General features: G+C 38.8%; 1 protein-coding gene across 1 annotated transcript; it reads left to right on the forward strand.

The window, feature by feature from the left end:
• The first annotated feature begins 10,834 nt into the window (after nucleotides 1-10,834).
• LOC102874091 (c-1-tetrahydrofolate synthase, cytoplasmic-like) lies at nucleotides 10,835-15,350 on the forward strand. The gene is made up of 2 exons (XM_006880407.1): nucleotides 10,835-10,840; nucleotides 12,969-15,350. The coding sequence occupies exons 1-2, from the start codon at nucleotides 10,835-10,837 to the stop codon at nucleotides 15,348-15,350; spliced, it is 2,388 nt and encodes a 795-aa protein (XP_006880469.1).
• Nucleotides 15,351-15,783: the final 433 nt, after the last annotated feature.

Genomic DNA, 15,783 nt, shown 5'->3' on the forward strand with positions numbered 1-15,783 from the left:
TTCAATGAGTTTAAGATATAAAGGTATCTGTTTTACCACTTAAGTGATTGCAGAATAACTGCATCTTTTCATCCAGATCTCATGATTTGTGAGAAGGTGAAGCTCAAACATTAATTCAGTTGTCAATGAGAGATTTTGTTATTATGAAGAGATAGATAGGTCAATTTATTTAGCTTCTTTTAAAACTAGGCTTTCTAACTGTAAGTATCAAATTCCTTTCAAAGTTCCAGATAGGAGCAATATGAGATTGGCTTACAAAATTTCTTCTTGTAGGTAGTACTTATGGTTATTGATAACAACAATGCAATAAATGGTCATTTAGAAAGTTTCTAAAACATACGTTTGTGATAAAATATAATTTATCATCATTTTCAATGAAATTCATCTTTCATAAATCATAATCTTAAATAGTTTAGGGGGGTTTTGTTTTGTTTTCTTTTTTAAATTTTTAAAAAATTAATTATAATGAATGATTACAGAGATTTTGGATTTCCATACATTCATTGTTGCATTTTTCTCCCTACCCACTCCTTCCCCCAGTTCGCTCTTCTCTTTGAAAAGCAAAAGAAAAATTATCTCATTAGTATAGAATCATCCCCTCCCACCCCAGGTACACTCCACTATGCAACCTTCATTCTGAACTCTTATCATAACCATAATGACCAATCATATATAGCTTTCAAAAGTTCTCTCCCTCATCTGTTTCAATGCAGTATACATAACTTATCCAATTTTTCTCAGTCTCACCCCAACCCTAATGTCAGTCCTGTTTTACAACAATGGTACCATGCAACACCTGTCCTTTTGTGACTGAGATATTTTCCTCAGCATAATGTCCTCCAAGGTCACCCATTTTTAATAATATTGTATTAATTCCTTGTTTTTCAATGCAGCGTAGTATTCCATTGTGTGAATATACCACAGCTTCCCTATCCATTCATTTGTTGATGGGCACTTAGGTTGTTTCTAACTCTTTGCTATTGTGAACAAAGCCACAATAAACATGGGTGTACAGGTTGTGGTGTTTTTTTTTTTTAAAGTAATATATATGTAGGTTGAACAAATGGTAACATACTCAACTATTAACCAAAAGGTTGAAATTTTGAAACCACTCAGAGGTTCCTTAAAAGAGAAGCCTGAAAATCTGAATCCAAAAGGCCAGAAAACTTACCAACCCAAGGCAGATGCACTGGGTTAGCATGATGTGAAATAGACTCGATGATAAAGAAGTGCTTTTGTTTTATTACACATTTATTTCACACTTGGTTGTGAACAATTTAGCATTCACCTAAGGGGAAAATAAAATGGAATTTTTTTTTTCCTTTGTGAAGTACATGTTAAGATATCTACTTGTAGGCATATGAATCAAAACTTGTAGGAAAAGATTGTAAAACCAATTGGGTTATAGCATAATATGGGCTGCACTGATCTTTTTTTGCTTATAAAATATCCAAAATTGTCACGATAATGTTTAAGTTGTAAATGAAACCCCAAGAGAAGAAGAAATAATATCTTTTTATCAGTACAACTGGATTAAATATTATTATAATGATTATTAGCCTTTTTTAAAGGGCTGAACATATTACAAATGAACACTTTTTCTTCTGAGTCCAGCTGCCTACTACTTCAACATATTTCTTTTTTTTTTCTTTTCTGTTTACTGTGATTCACTAAAATAATTGTTTTCAGTATTAACACAGATTCACCTGAGAGCATCTTCTTGCCTTCTGCACAATATTGGAAATACAGGTTTATGCACAAACTGGGAAAATGCATTTCATTCCCATAAGATACCATTAGAGCATTTTAATAAACCCAAGTTAAAACATGTACCTTAGTAGGTCCTGGGAAGATAGAGTAGGACAATGTTAGCAAAGAGCAGGCACACAGCAAACATTAAATGGTGCTTCTCTGAGCTAGATTTCCCGTAGAGGTTAAGGGATAGGCATGACGAAGGGAAAGAAGTAGCTTTGCAGAAGCTTTCATTTCAAAGATAATCTAGTCAGTAGGAGCTGCGCTCCGAACCCAAAGACATGTGGTTTGAATTCACCAGCTGCTTCGTGGGAGAAAGATGGGCATTCTCCTGCTGTGGAATTTACATCCTCTAAACACCTGCTGGAGTGTCAGTCAGGAGTCGCTTCCCACTTGAGGGTAATAGCAACAACAGTGTAAAAAAGTAGATAAAGGAGGACACATACTTTGGAACAACAGGAATACATTAAAGGGGAAAATCTTTCTGGAGTTCTCATGCTTGGTCCACACTTGTTCCCTTAATGATTTATGGAACATTTTAAAAGGTTACAAAGACTGGAGAAAATCTTGCTGCCATTGTCTACCTTTGGTTTCATACATTCCTCTAGACTCTCTCTATGCCCTCCTGCATATAAGCTCACCTTAGCTCCAGCACTTAATGGAATATCTTATTCCATTTGTGATACAACTTTACTTAATTATTGTAACAGAGATGGCTAGCTGTCTACCGCAGATTCATGCTTTCCTTCCATAGCACAGAGCTGTTGCCTTAAGGCTGTCCGGCCAGTAATTATTGTTTTTTGGGGTTTTCTTTCCCCTCAAGCATGCAGTCCTATAATTAATTTTCACAGTGGACTGTCAGAGGAAGTGGTGTATGCCACATCTGGGTTGGGATGGGTCTCTTCCCATCTGCTGTCTAAAGAGAAAGCAGAGGACAGAATAAAGCTGAGCACCTGAATTATTAGGTAGGAGGCCATCTCTCAAACACAGATTTGGGGTTGTTACATAAAAACAAAACAAACAAAGAACAAACCAAAACGTAGCAAAATTTCTATCATAGTAAGTCACAAAAATGTAGGAACTCATTTGTTATAGCAGCTATTAATATCCTCATGTTGCTTAGATACCAACTACCTTGACATTGACATGGAAACACTATAGGACTCCGTCAATTAATTGCCTCTCAAATGCTCATACTCAACTGATAGGTGCTTGGAACTTTACACAATTACCAAGCTAAGGTATCTGTCCTGTCTGACAAATTCACTTATTTTTGTAGATTATACATAAACAGAAAGAGAGAGGTTATATAATGTTTATCTCGAACTCCGGTTTCTGCATCTTCTTGACATTTCATTATCTGGATCTGGCCCGCAAGTATAATTACTAAAACACCATATTAAAATAAATCTTTATTGGACTTTGAGCTCTGAGGAACAATTTAACAGAGACAGTGCATGTTGTTGTTGTTGTGTGTCAAGTCAGAACCAACCAGTAGCTAACTCTCCAGCAGGGCTTTAGAGACAGTTAATCACTCAGGAGGAGATTACACATCTTCTGGGGAGATGCTGGTGGATTTGAAATGTCTGCTTTCAGGGTTACAGTGCAGTTTCTTACCTCTTGACGACCATACCTAATTTAATTGTGATGTCAGGGGGCAGGAGATAGTTTAATAACTTCTCGTGTTGTTTACTGGTTTTGAATCTATTCCAACTCATGGTGACCCATCTATGCAAAGTAGAATTTCTCCAGAGCATTTGGAAAGCTGTGATCTTTTGGAAATAATACCACAGGTCTATCTCCCAAGGGTCACATAAATCACCTAGTGGACCATGTGAAAGTATATGAGATACTTCTACAAAAAACAACCAACCACAGCTGAAAAGAGTATCTACCAAAAGTGAAGCAACCAGAACCCAAACCCATTGTCAACGAGTCCATTTCAATTCATAGCAACCACTTAGGACAGAGTAGAAGTGCCTGATAGAGTTTCAAAATATAAAAATCTTTGTAGAAGTAGACAGCCCTATTTTTCTCCCACGGAGCAACTAGTGGATTTGAACTACCAATCTCTATTTGCTGCCATATGTTTTAACCACTGTGTCTCTAGGGCTTCTTAAAGAGAAGGATTCCACTACTAAGAATATATATACCTCAAGGAAATTAGAACTGAGACACGGCAAGATTTGTACACTGATGTTCATAGCAGCATTATTCACTATCACAAGAACATGGTAACAGCCCAAATGTCCAACCACATCTGAATAGACTGAGAAACTGTGGTACATTCACACAATAGCATACTACGCAGCACTGAGGAGCAATGATTTAAAAAAAATACTGCATAACTTGGGAGAGACTGGAGAGCACTATGCTGAGTGAACTCAGTCTCATAAGGACAAATACTGTATAAGACTATTACTGTAAAAATAGATGGATAGGTTCTAAAACATGTATGGGAACCCAAGGGGTGGAGGGGTCGAGGGGCGGGAGAAGAGGGATGAGGATGGGTAGGGGCGAAACCACAGGGTTGCACAGCTTGGTGGGTGGAGAGAGAGGGTAAAACAAATAGGAAGGATCCAACGGGGACCTGAAAAGACAAGGTAATGATGGGCAAAGTCTAATGATGATTAATTTTATAAAAGATAATGCATGGGAATGATTGTATAAAATACAATGTGAATGAAGAATAGTGTAAATCACAAAGTATATGAACTTTGTAAGCAAACCAATATGAAATTAATAAAAATATTTTTAAAAAAGAGAAGGAATACTTAGTTCAAGTCACCTTGAAGTCATAATTCACTAACTAAATTAAGAAATAATTTTAGGAAACTCTCCTAGACTATTTTTTTAATTTTATCTGTCATTTTATAGTGATAATTAAAGCCAATGGAGCCCTTTGGTATATATTAAATTTGGGAAAATAATAAAGCCATCTTTCTACTATCATTGCTTACAACAAATACAAGTCATACTGCATGAAAGTCATATTTCTCTAACCTAAATGTTCATTGTTTTCTTGTTGTCTGTCTAAAACAAAGTACTTCTTCGCTAGCTCAATTCTAACTCCCAGGTCACCAAAGTACAGCTACATGGTTTTGAATGCAGGTGAAACAAGCACAATTTCTATCTGAGAACAGTAATAGAGAAAGGCTATTACCGGATTTGAGTCGCTGTCAATATAGATTGTGTTTTTGTGCCTTTATACTCATGTTCTCTCCTGTTCTGTAGCTCACTCCTTCACATTGTTTCTCTCTCAAGAAAGACTCAGGATGAATGAAATTTTTACAGAGGAAAGAGGTAGTTAATAATGTTGATGGAAATAAAGTCCACATGATTCCTAAGCAACTGTTAAGCTCAAATTATATCTACTTACAACTTATCCAATTAAACCATGAAGACCATATTCCTCAATGAAAAGGAAAAGTAACATGATTATGCTGGGATATATTTTTAAGTTACCTGAAATACTGAAGCAACAAACCTCAATTTTGCTCTCTCAAATCCTAAGGTCAGCTTATAAATGTGAAATGTAGCTCTGTAGGATATTGGCACAGAATACGATTTGTACGATGATGTTAGATGATTGTAACTTTATACATAACTGGACCTATCAGATAAACAGAAGATTCTGATGTTTGACAAAGTCAATAAAGTAGATTTAATGACAGCAAACCTGTTTATTTCCCCAAGCTAGATAAACTCAATATTTTTACAACAGCTATTATATATAATATTTTCTATCTCCAAGTAATGCACTTCTTCCTAAAACATTAATAGCTTTGGTACATAGATAGGGCAGTATGTAAGGAAGGAAGGTATATAAAATGTTATGATCTTGTCTTTTGTGTCAAATATTGGGTAAAGGGGTCTAATATACATGATCCTATTTAATTTATATTAAAAAAAAAAACAACCAAAACCCAACCCTTTGCTTCTTGTTATATGCCATCGAGTAGCCTAAAACTCACAGTGGCCCTATGTACAATAGCTCTGAACCCTACCCTATCCGGAGCCAATTTCACTGTCTCTGACACACCTATCTCCATTATCCCAGTTACTGAGTCAATTCATCTCTTCCAGGGTCTTCCTCTCTTATGCTGTCTCTCCAGTCTTTCAAGTATGATGTCCTTTTCCAAGGATTGGTCGGTCCCTCCTGGCAATGTACCCAAAGTATGTAAGATGGAGCTTCAAAATTCTTGCCTCCAAGGAGCAGCTAGGCTTCATCCTCTGCAGGACAGACCTATTTACTCTCTTAGCAGCCCATGGTATGTTCAATATCCTTCTCCACCACAACTGAAAGGCATCAATTCTTTTATCATCCTTAGTTATTGTCCAGCTCTCTGAAGCAGAGCAAGAAATTGAAAACATGACTTGGATTAGGCTTACCTTAGTCTCCAGAGTGACACAGTTGCTCTTCAGTACTCTGGAGAGGTCCCTGACAACAGATTTTCCAAGTGCAATTCATCTTTTTGTTTTCTGACTGCTGGTTCCTACAATGTTGATTGTGGAACCAAGCAAGCTGAAATTGTTAACAATCTCAACCTCTTTTTCATCTATCATGATGCTGCCAATAGGCCCAGTGGTGAGAATCTTTGTTTTCTTAATATGGAACTTCAATCCATATTGGAAAAACTACAGTCCTTGACCTTTTCAGCAAGTGCTTCAAGTTTTCTTCAATTTCAACAAGCAAGGTTGTGTCATCTGCATATCATAGATTGTTAATGAGTCTTCCTCCAATCCTGATGCCACATTACTCCTCAAAGTCCAGCCTCCCAAATGAACCCTTCCGCGTATAGATTGAAAAGGTGTTGAAGCAGGATGTATTCCTGGTGTACACTTTTCCTGATTTCAACCATGCAGTGTTTCCCTGCTCTATTCTGACAATTGTCTCCTGATTCAAGTATAGGTTGTGCAGGAGCACAATTAATTGTCTGGGACCCCCATTCTTCTCAAGGTTAGCCACAATTTGTTGTGATCCACACAGTCAAATGCATTTCCTCTTGGATTACAAACCCAAAGGTCATCAGGTAGTCTGAGGGGAAAAGGTTGTTAGTCTCCTCACCAAAAAAAACCCCTCAGAAACCCAATAAAAGGTCCTCATGAGTCAGAATGAACTCGAAGACAAAGACCTTAGTGGGTTATCTCTTTTTGTTTCTGTGGAAGGATATTTAATCATTATTGTACACTATGAGGTAGAATCAATAATTCTAATCTCACAGATAAAGAGACTGAGGCTTAAACAGTTTAAATCATTTGTTCTAAAATTTATAATGAATGACTGTTAGAGTTTATGTATTGAATGCAGCCTTCAAATGGATTGTGTTTCAATGTCAAGAAAGCAAAAATTCTTACTACTGGATCAATAGAGAGTGTCATGATGGATGGGGAGGAAATTGAAACTATTAACAGCTTCATTATGCTTGGATCCACAATTAACACCCTTGGTATGAGCAGTCAGGAAAAGAGGAGACACATAGACACACTGTGCTGGAAAAATCTGTAGTTAAGGACTTTCCAAACTATTGAGAAGTAGTGATGTCAGTTTGAGGACTAAGGTGCATCTGATTCAGGCCATAGTCTTTCCTATTACTAGCTAGGCATCCAAGACCTGAGCAATGACTATCAGTTGTACTTGACTCAATGGCACCTAACAACAACAACAAAAGGGTTTATATTCTAATTATAAACTATACAACTATACCTGTCTGATTATAAAACCTTTGGTTATACCAGCACATCCTACCCCGTCTCTCACTCACTGTTCAACCCTCTATATTCCACCCTCATTAAATTGTAGGCTTAAGTTTATCAGTCAAAGGAAGCAGATTTAATTATGTTCTTACCAAATATAAGTCAGATCCAGGTAAGAAGCCTGGTGCAAGTCATCCCATATCACAACAGTTTAACAAAAAATTATGTGTAAATTCATAAATATAATAAAAAGTTTTCCTTTAGACCCCCTCCCACTGAATATAACCCACAAAAGAAAATCAAAAGTAATAAAATAATAAAACAACAAAAAAAGTAGTTGGAAACTAATTTTCCAGATATTGAATATTTTACTATAAATCAAGAAAGTAGGATATAACAAAAGATAAATCATTATTACTGAGACTTTTCTCATGCTTTCTGAAGGGTTCTGAATTTTACTTATATAGAGAGTGATTAAATTAACCCTTTTAACCAGAGAAAGTAATCAGATAAAAAGATAATTTAATAAAGGAATCAGAGAAAAAAAATGCCAGCACTACATTCCTCAAAAACTATACCTTTGTGTTCTAGGTAATTAGTAGATTGTGATCAATTTCAAGTATAGTTTAAGCCAGGGGTTGGCAAACATTTCTTGAAAAGAGTCAAAAGTAAACAGGTCTATGGACCATACTCCTCTGTTGTAACTGCTCAGTTCTGCCATTGTAGGTTGAAAGCAATCATAGACAAGACATACATGAAGAAAAGGAAAAAAAGATAATGCAGTGTACCAATAAATCTTTATTTATAAAAGTAAGATGGGATAAATAATGTATACTGCATTGAAACAGATGAGGGAGAAAACTGCTTAAAAGGGATATGTAATTAGGTGTTATTGTCATGACAGGAGTCCAGAAAGAAGGCTGCATAATGGAATGGACTTGGGGGGAGGGATTGTATAACAGTGAAAAAAATTTTTCTTTTACTTTTCCAAGAGAAGAGTGAACTGGGGCAGGGGGAGAGGGTGCGGGAGCTGGGTAGGGAGAAAAGTGCAAAAATGAATGAGTGGAAATACAAAGTATCTGTAAATTTGCATTAAAATTAATATTTAGAAGAAGAAGATGAAAGAGGCAAAAAATACAATGTATGGGAATGATTATAGGAAATACAATGTGAATGAAGTATGCAACACAATGTATCTGACTTTTGTAAGCAACTAGTATAATATAAAAATTTAAAAAATAAAAAAAAGTAAGCAATGGGCCACATTTGGCTACACAAGTTAAACCCTACAGATTTCTAGTTCGAGTTGTATTTTCTTTTTGGCCTAGGGTAGAAGTAGAGGAAGTTAGCTTGAGCTAATGTCATAAGGCAAAAGAATCTTGAGTATTGCAGTGATGCTAAAGAAAACCAGAAACTTGGTCAGTTCAGAGAACCTGGGGCAACTACAGTGAATCATGTATAAACTAGAGAGAACGTAAAGTTATCTCTTTAATTTGAAGCTCCCTCCACTATTAGCAAAACAAAAGACTAAAATCAACCAACCAAACTCACTTACATCAGGTTGCTTCTGGTTCATAATGACCCTCCTTCATAGGGTTTCCCAAACGGAAGAATGTAATGAGTGAAGACTCTCAGCTTTCTACCACGGAGCCACTGGTGGACTTCAACAGTCAGGACATTTGGCCTTTAATAAGCCTTTGGCATAGCATCTTATTATACCCTCAGAGCTCCTTAAAGTAGATTAATGTTTACCAATCAATGGTTTGAGAAACTTGTCATTAGATGAAGTCTTATGGAGTTCCTATATATATAAAAAAATAATAATCTACTGTTGCTCTAATGAAAGTTGGAATAAAGGAACTAAACTTCACAACATTGATCCCAAGACAAATAGAGCCATTGGATTTCTTCCCAGGAAACTGGGACTTCAAATATTCATTGGAAAAAAAAAACACTATGGAAGGACCTGAATAAAAGGCATCTAGTTCTAGTTCTGATAGTCTATGATTGTGTGATTTTCATGTTTTGATGTTGTATGAGTGTGTGATTTCACTTTTATTCCTGCTTTTAAGATCTCTCTTCAGGATGTTACCAATATTCCAACTTTAAGATGTCATCTATTAAGAGGCTCTGTAGAGTAATTAATAATGGCATTTGCTAGTTGGTCAAAGAGCAATTCTTGTCTTGACTCAACATGGTATTGCTATTTCTCTCCATGAAATAGATTGATTTGCTATATTTGTTTCCTGGATTTTTAAATATACAATTTAGTAGGGAGGATTCAGTGTAAATGCCAGGCTTGCTCTAGCTTAGATCTCAGAGGTTAGGAGATGGACGTGGACATTCAGTGTTGAGGAGCATAATACCTGCTTCCCGTCCAAGAGGTCTTTAAATATCAGCAAACCAAAACTATCCTTTGCTAATCTCTATCAAGTATACTTCACCATACTGAATCAATTCTGCCACCTTTGATATTTTTCTTTATCACATTCCATCCTTTTATTTAGATCATTTTTTTTAAAAAAAAATATGAGCTTATCTCAGATAACATTGCTGAAAAAGAGACTGGATGTTGGATATGTTCCTACTGTGCTTAGTATTGATGCATTGTCTACCCAGTTTGATTTTGTGTGTGTAGGGTGGGACTGGTGGGGTGGGTTTAAACAGAGAAAGTGTTACTGAGACATTTTGTTCCAAACACTATGGCTTTGAATACTGGCTCTGATGGTCTCCTTCAAGCAAGCAGTATCTTGATTGTTAAAGTGTTCACAGAAGTTTCCCTTTTCCAATCTATGGAAATTGAACTACTTCTGTGAGTCTAGCAAACTGACTGACTGCAGCTTTCACAAGAAAGAAACACCACCTGTGGAGTAATTGGTTCATGTTTTCATCAGAGGTGGAAATGTCCTAAAAAAAGATGGAAAAGTTCTCATCTTTGGCAAACACCTTGCTCCAGTTTCTAACACAATGCTGAGTATCAAGAATGTATTCTTTAAAGGTTCTCCCGTTGTTTTCTCGGCTTCACCAATCAGACTTTAGGGTCGCACAGGAAGCTACATGTAGAAACTCTGGAGGAAGCTCCCTACAGAAATTACCTCCTGGGTTTTTGTGGTTTTGTTTTTTTTGTTTTTTTTTTTCAGGAATTACCTTTAAAGAGTAGAAAAAGTTGGCTTCTGAAAAGACCATTGTGGTTGGTTTCTGGAAAGAGATACCTGTCCACTTTTAATCACATTTTATCCCACATAATTAGCAAACAACAAAAAGACAAAAATTGAACTTAAATGTAAACAACACATTTGAGTAAATGGAACAAATCTGGAAACATTACTGAATAATTCCAACAATATGACGTTCTAGAAAAGACAAAACTAATGAAACAGCAAAAATGGCGGTGACCACCAGAGTTCTGGAGTGAGAAGAGAAAGGATGAACAAGTGAAGGACAAGATATTTTTAAGGCCAGTGAAATGATTCTTCTAATCCATCTAGCATACTAATGCCATTTATTAAAAATGCATTTAAAGAATGCCTGGGGAGCTCTGTCTAAGTGGCTTAGTGGTAAGGAACTGTGCTGTCAACCTAAAGGCATGTGGTTTGAATCTACCAGCTGCTCCACAGGATCGGTAATAGTTCCCTGTGCAACTATTTTTGAAAACTCACTGGAGGGCCACCTAAAAGTAATTGTAGTGTTACCTAAGAACAAGACAGTGTCTGTTGTTGTTTGTACCATTTAGTTACTTATGACTCATAGTGGCCCTATGTAAAATAGCTCTGAACCCTGCCCTATCCTGATCCTGTCTCACTGACTCTGACACACCAAACCCATTGCCCCAATCATCAAGTCAATCCATCTTAACACCTTAGTCTCTAGAATTTCTCCTTGCTCTTCAGCACTCTGGAGAAGTCCCTGACAGCATATTTTCCCAATGCAATTTATCTTTTAATTTCCGGACCGCTGGTGCCAAGAGTGTTGTTTCTAGAACCAACCAAGCTGAACTTGTTAACAACCTCAATCTCTTCTCCATCTATCATAATGCTGCCAAACGACCCAGTGGTGAGAATCTTTGTTTTCTTGATGTTGAGCTTCAATCCATATTGCAAACTATAGTCCTTAACCCTCTGCAGTAAATGTTTCAGGCCCTCCTCAGTTTCAGCAACTAAGGATATTTCATCTGCATAACACAGGTTATTGATGAGTCTTCCTGCAATCCTGATGTCACATTCCTCCTATAAAGCCCAGCCTCCTAAATGATCTGTTCTGCATACAGCTTGAAAAAGTGTGAAGACAAGACACATTCCCGACACACTTTTTTCCTGATTTTGAACTATGCAGTGTTTCCTTCCTCGGTTCTGACAACCGCCTCCTGTTCCAACTGTAGGTTTCACATGAGCACAGTCAAGTGTACTGGAATCTCCATTCTTCTCAGATTACCACAATTTGTTGTGATCCACACAGTCAAGTGTCTTTTCATAGTCAATGAAACACAGACATTTCTTTGATACTCTTTGCTCTCTGCCAAGATCTGACACTGGCAATTATGTCCCTAGGGCCATGGCCTCTTCTAAACCCAGTTTGTATTTCTGGTAGTTCTCTGTCAATGTACTGTTTCAGTAACTTTAGAATAATCTTCAGCAGGATTTTGCTTGTGTGTGATATTAGTGATAACGTTAGAGAATTTCCACAATCTTTTTTTTTTTTTTTTTTGGAATGGGAAGAAATATAAATCTCTTCCAGTCAGGTGGTTGTCCTCCAGATTTCTTGGCATAGCCTGGTCAACATTTCCAGGGTTGCAATTGTTTATTGAAATATGTCAATTGGTATTCCATCAATTCCTGGGGCTTTGTTTTTGCTAATTCCTTCAGAGCTGCTTGAACTTCCCCTTTCATCCCCATTGTCTCTTGAACATAAGTTGTTTTATTAAATACTTCTGTGTCAGCCAGTTCTTTTTGATACAGTGACCTTGAATACTCCATCCTCTGTTAATGCTTTCTGCATCGTTCAATATTTTCCCATAGCATCCTTAAGTATTGCAGCTCAAGACTTGAATCTGTTCTTCAGTTTAGCCTAAGAAATACTGGGCAAACTATGACAACAAAAACAAAGAAATACTGAGCGAGTTTGACCCTTTTGATATTCCAACTCTAGCTCTTTGTACATTTCATTATAACACTTTGTCTTCTCGAGCTTCCCTTTGAAATCTTCTGTTCTGCTTCTCAACTTTTTTATTTCTTCTCTTTGGTTTTTTCGTGTTCCAGTGCAAGATTTAGAGTTTCTTATGACATCAATCAGGGTCTTTTCTTCCTCCTTTGTCTTTGTAGTGACCTTTTGCATTCTTCCTGGATAATATTCTTTATATCCTCCCACAGCTAGCTAATCTGGCCTTTGCTCTCTAGTGATCAAGGTATCCTGGTGAGCTAGCACTATTTTTGGCCCAAGGGCAAACTTGCACCACCCTGAATGAGTCTCTCAACAACATCTGCTTTTCCCTCTGTGAATTGGCTTCAGCTCTTGAATTTAAGAATATTGGAGGATGTACACCTAAAGGTTGCTTGGAACTCATCAAAGAGACAGGGGTGCAGATTGCTGGAAGGCATGCGGTGGTGGTGGGGCGCAGTAAAATAGTTGGTGCCCCAATGCATGACTTGCTTCTGTGGAATAATGCCACAGTGACCACCTGCCACTCAAAAACTGCAAATCTGGATGCAGAGGTGAATAAAGGGGATATTCCTGTGGTTGCCACTGGTCAGCCTGAAATGGTGAAAGGGGCGTGGATCAAACCTGGGGCAATAGTCATTGACTGTGGAATCAATTATGTTCCTGATGACACAAAACCAAATGGGAAAAAAGTTGTGGGTGACGTGGCATACGACGAGGCCAAAATGAGAGCAGGCTTCATTACCCCTGTTCCTGGTGGTGTCGGGCCCACGACGGTGGCAATGCTAATGCAGAGCACAGTGGAGAGTGCAAAACGTTTCCTGGCGAAATTTAAGCCAGGAAAGTGGGTGATTCAATATAACCACCTTAACCTCAAGACACCTGTTCCAAACGACATTGATATATCACGATCTTGCAAACCAAAGCCTATTGGTAACTTGGCTCGAGAAATTGGTCTGCTCTCCGACGAGGTAGAACCGTACGGTGAGACAAAGGCCAAAGTGCTGCTTTCGTCACTAGAGCGCCTGAAGCACCAGCCAGATGGGAAATACGTGGTGGTGACTGGGATAACCCCAACGCCCTTGAGAGAAGGGAAGAGCACCACGACAATCGGACTGGTGCAAGCCCTCGGTGCCCACCTGCATCAGAATGTGTTTGGATGCGTGCGACAGCCTTCTCAGGGTCCAACCTTTGGAATAAAAGGTGGTGCTGCGGGCGGTGGATACTCACAGGTTATTCCTATGGAAGAGTTTAATCTTCACCTCACAGGTGACATCCATGCCATCACTGCAGCCAATAACCTTGTTGCTGCAGCCATCGACGCCCGGATATTCCATGAACTGACACAGACAGACAAGGCTCTCTTCAATCGTTTGGTACCATCGGTAAACGGAGTAAGAAAGTTCTCTGATATCCAAATCCGAAGGCTACGGCGCCTTGGCATTGAAAAGAACGACCCTGCCACACTGACAGAAGAAGAGATAAACAGATTTGCACGATTAGATATTGATCCAGAAACTATAACTTGGCAAAGAGTGTTGGATACCAACGATAGATTTCTGAGGAAGATCACAATTGGACAAGCTCCAACAGAGAAGGGGCATACACGGATGACCCAGTTTGATATCTCTGTGGCCAGTGAAATCATGGCCGTCTTGGCTCTCACCAGTTCTCTAGAAGACATGAGAGAGAGATTGGGTAAAATGGTGGTAGCTTCCAGCAAGAAAGGGGAACCCATCAGTGCTGAAGATCTGGGGGTGAGTGGTGCATTGACGGTGCTTATGAAGGATGCCATCAAACCCAACCTAACGCAGACACTGGAGGGCACACCAGTGTTTGTTCACGCTGGACCGTTTGCCAACATTGCCCATGGGAATTCCTCTATCATAGCAGACCGAATTGCACTCAAACTTGTTGGCCCTGAAGGCTTCGTAGTGACTGAAGCAGGATTTGGAGCTGACATTGGAATGGAAAAGTTCTTTAACATCAAATGTCGCTATTCTGGCCTCCGTCCTCATGTGGTGGTGCTTGTTGCCACCATCAGGGCTCTTAAAATGCACGGAGGTGGCCCCACGGTCACTGCTGGACTGCCTCTACCCAAGGAATACATAGAGGAGAACCTGGAGCTGGTTGAAAAAGGCTTCAGCAACTTGAAGAAACAAATTGAAAATGCCAGCTTCTTTGGCGTTCCAGTGGTAGTGGCTGTGAATGCATTCAAGATGGATACTGAGGCCGAGCTGGATATCGTCAGCCGCCTTGCCAAAGAACACGGGGCTTTTGATGCCGTGAAGTGTACTCACTGGGCAGAAGGAGGCAAGGGAGCCGTAGTGCTGGCTCAGGCTGTCCAGAGAGCTGCACAGGCCCCCAGCAAATTCCAGCTCCTCTATGAACTCCAGCTCCCAATCGAGGATAAGATCAGGATCATTGCACAGAAAATCTATGGAGCGGATAACATTGAGTTGCTACCTGAAGCCCAGCAGAAAGCTGAAGTCTACACAAAGCAGGGCTTTGGAAACCTTCCCATCTGCATGGCTAAAACACACTTGTCCTTGTCTCACAACCCGGAGCAAAAAGGTGTGCCGACAGGCTTTGTTCTGCCCATCCGTGACATCCGTGCCAGCGTCGGGGCTGGTTTTCTGTACCCCTTAGTAGGAACGATGAGCACAATGCCTGGACTCCCTACTCGGCCTTGCTTCTATGATATCGATTTGGATCCTGAAACTGAGCAGGTGAATGGACTCTTCTAAACAGATTGTCCATCTTTAAGAAGCAACTATGAACGTTTGTCCAGCATCTAACTCTGTGCCTTCTGTGGAAGTATGGGGGGGGGAGGGGTCGAGAGAAGTCAGCCCCTGTCCTAAAAATCATTTGCAGTACACTGTGGGAATTTCCCTGGAAGGCCTTTGATCTTAGTTCTCATCTTCATGTATAAATTAACATAAATCATGCACATGTCTATTTACTCTTGTGAAATTCCATAGAATAAAATGATGTAATTTTGCTGTTAAAAAAAAAAAAAAAAGGATATTGGAGGCGTCTTTGAGAATAAATAGAAGGGAAAACATGTGCTTCTAAAAAACTCCCTTGAACCATTGATTGGAAGGCCAGGAGAGTCACACAATGAGTGATAGGAAGCTTCGTTTCCATGTTTATACCTGAATGAATGGAACCCAAAGGACT

This window comes from Elephantulus edwardii, unplaced genomic scaffold (assembly GCF_000299155.1).
Source record: "Elephantulus edwardii isolate Elephantulus edwardi_28Jun2011 unplaced genomic scaffold, EleEdw1.0 scaffold00007, whole genome shotgun sequence".
NCBI lineage: Eukaryota > Metazoa > Chordata > Mammalia > Macroscelidea > Macroscelididae > Elephantulus > Elephantulus edwardii.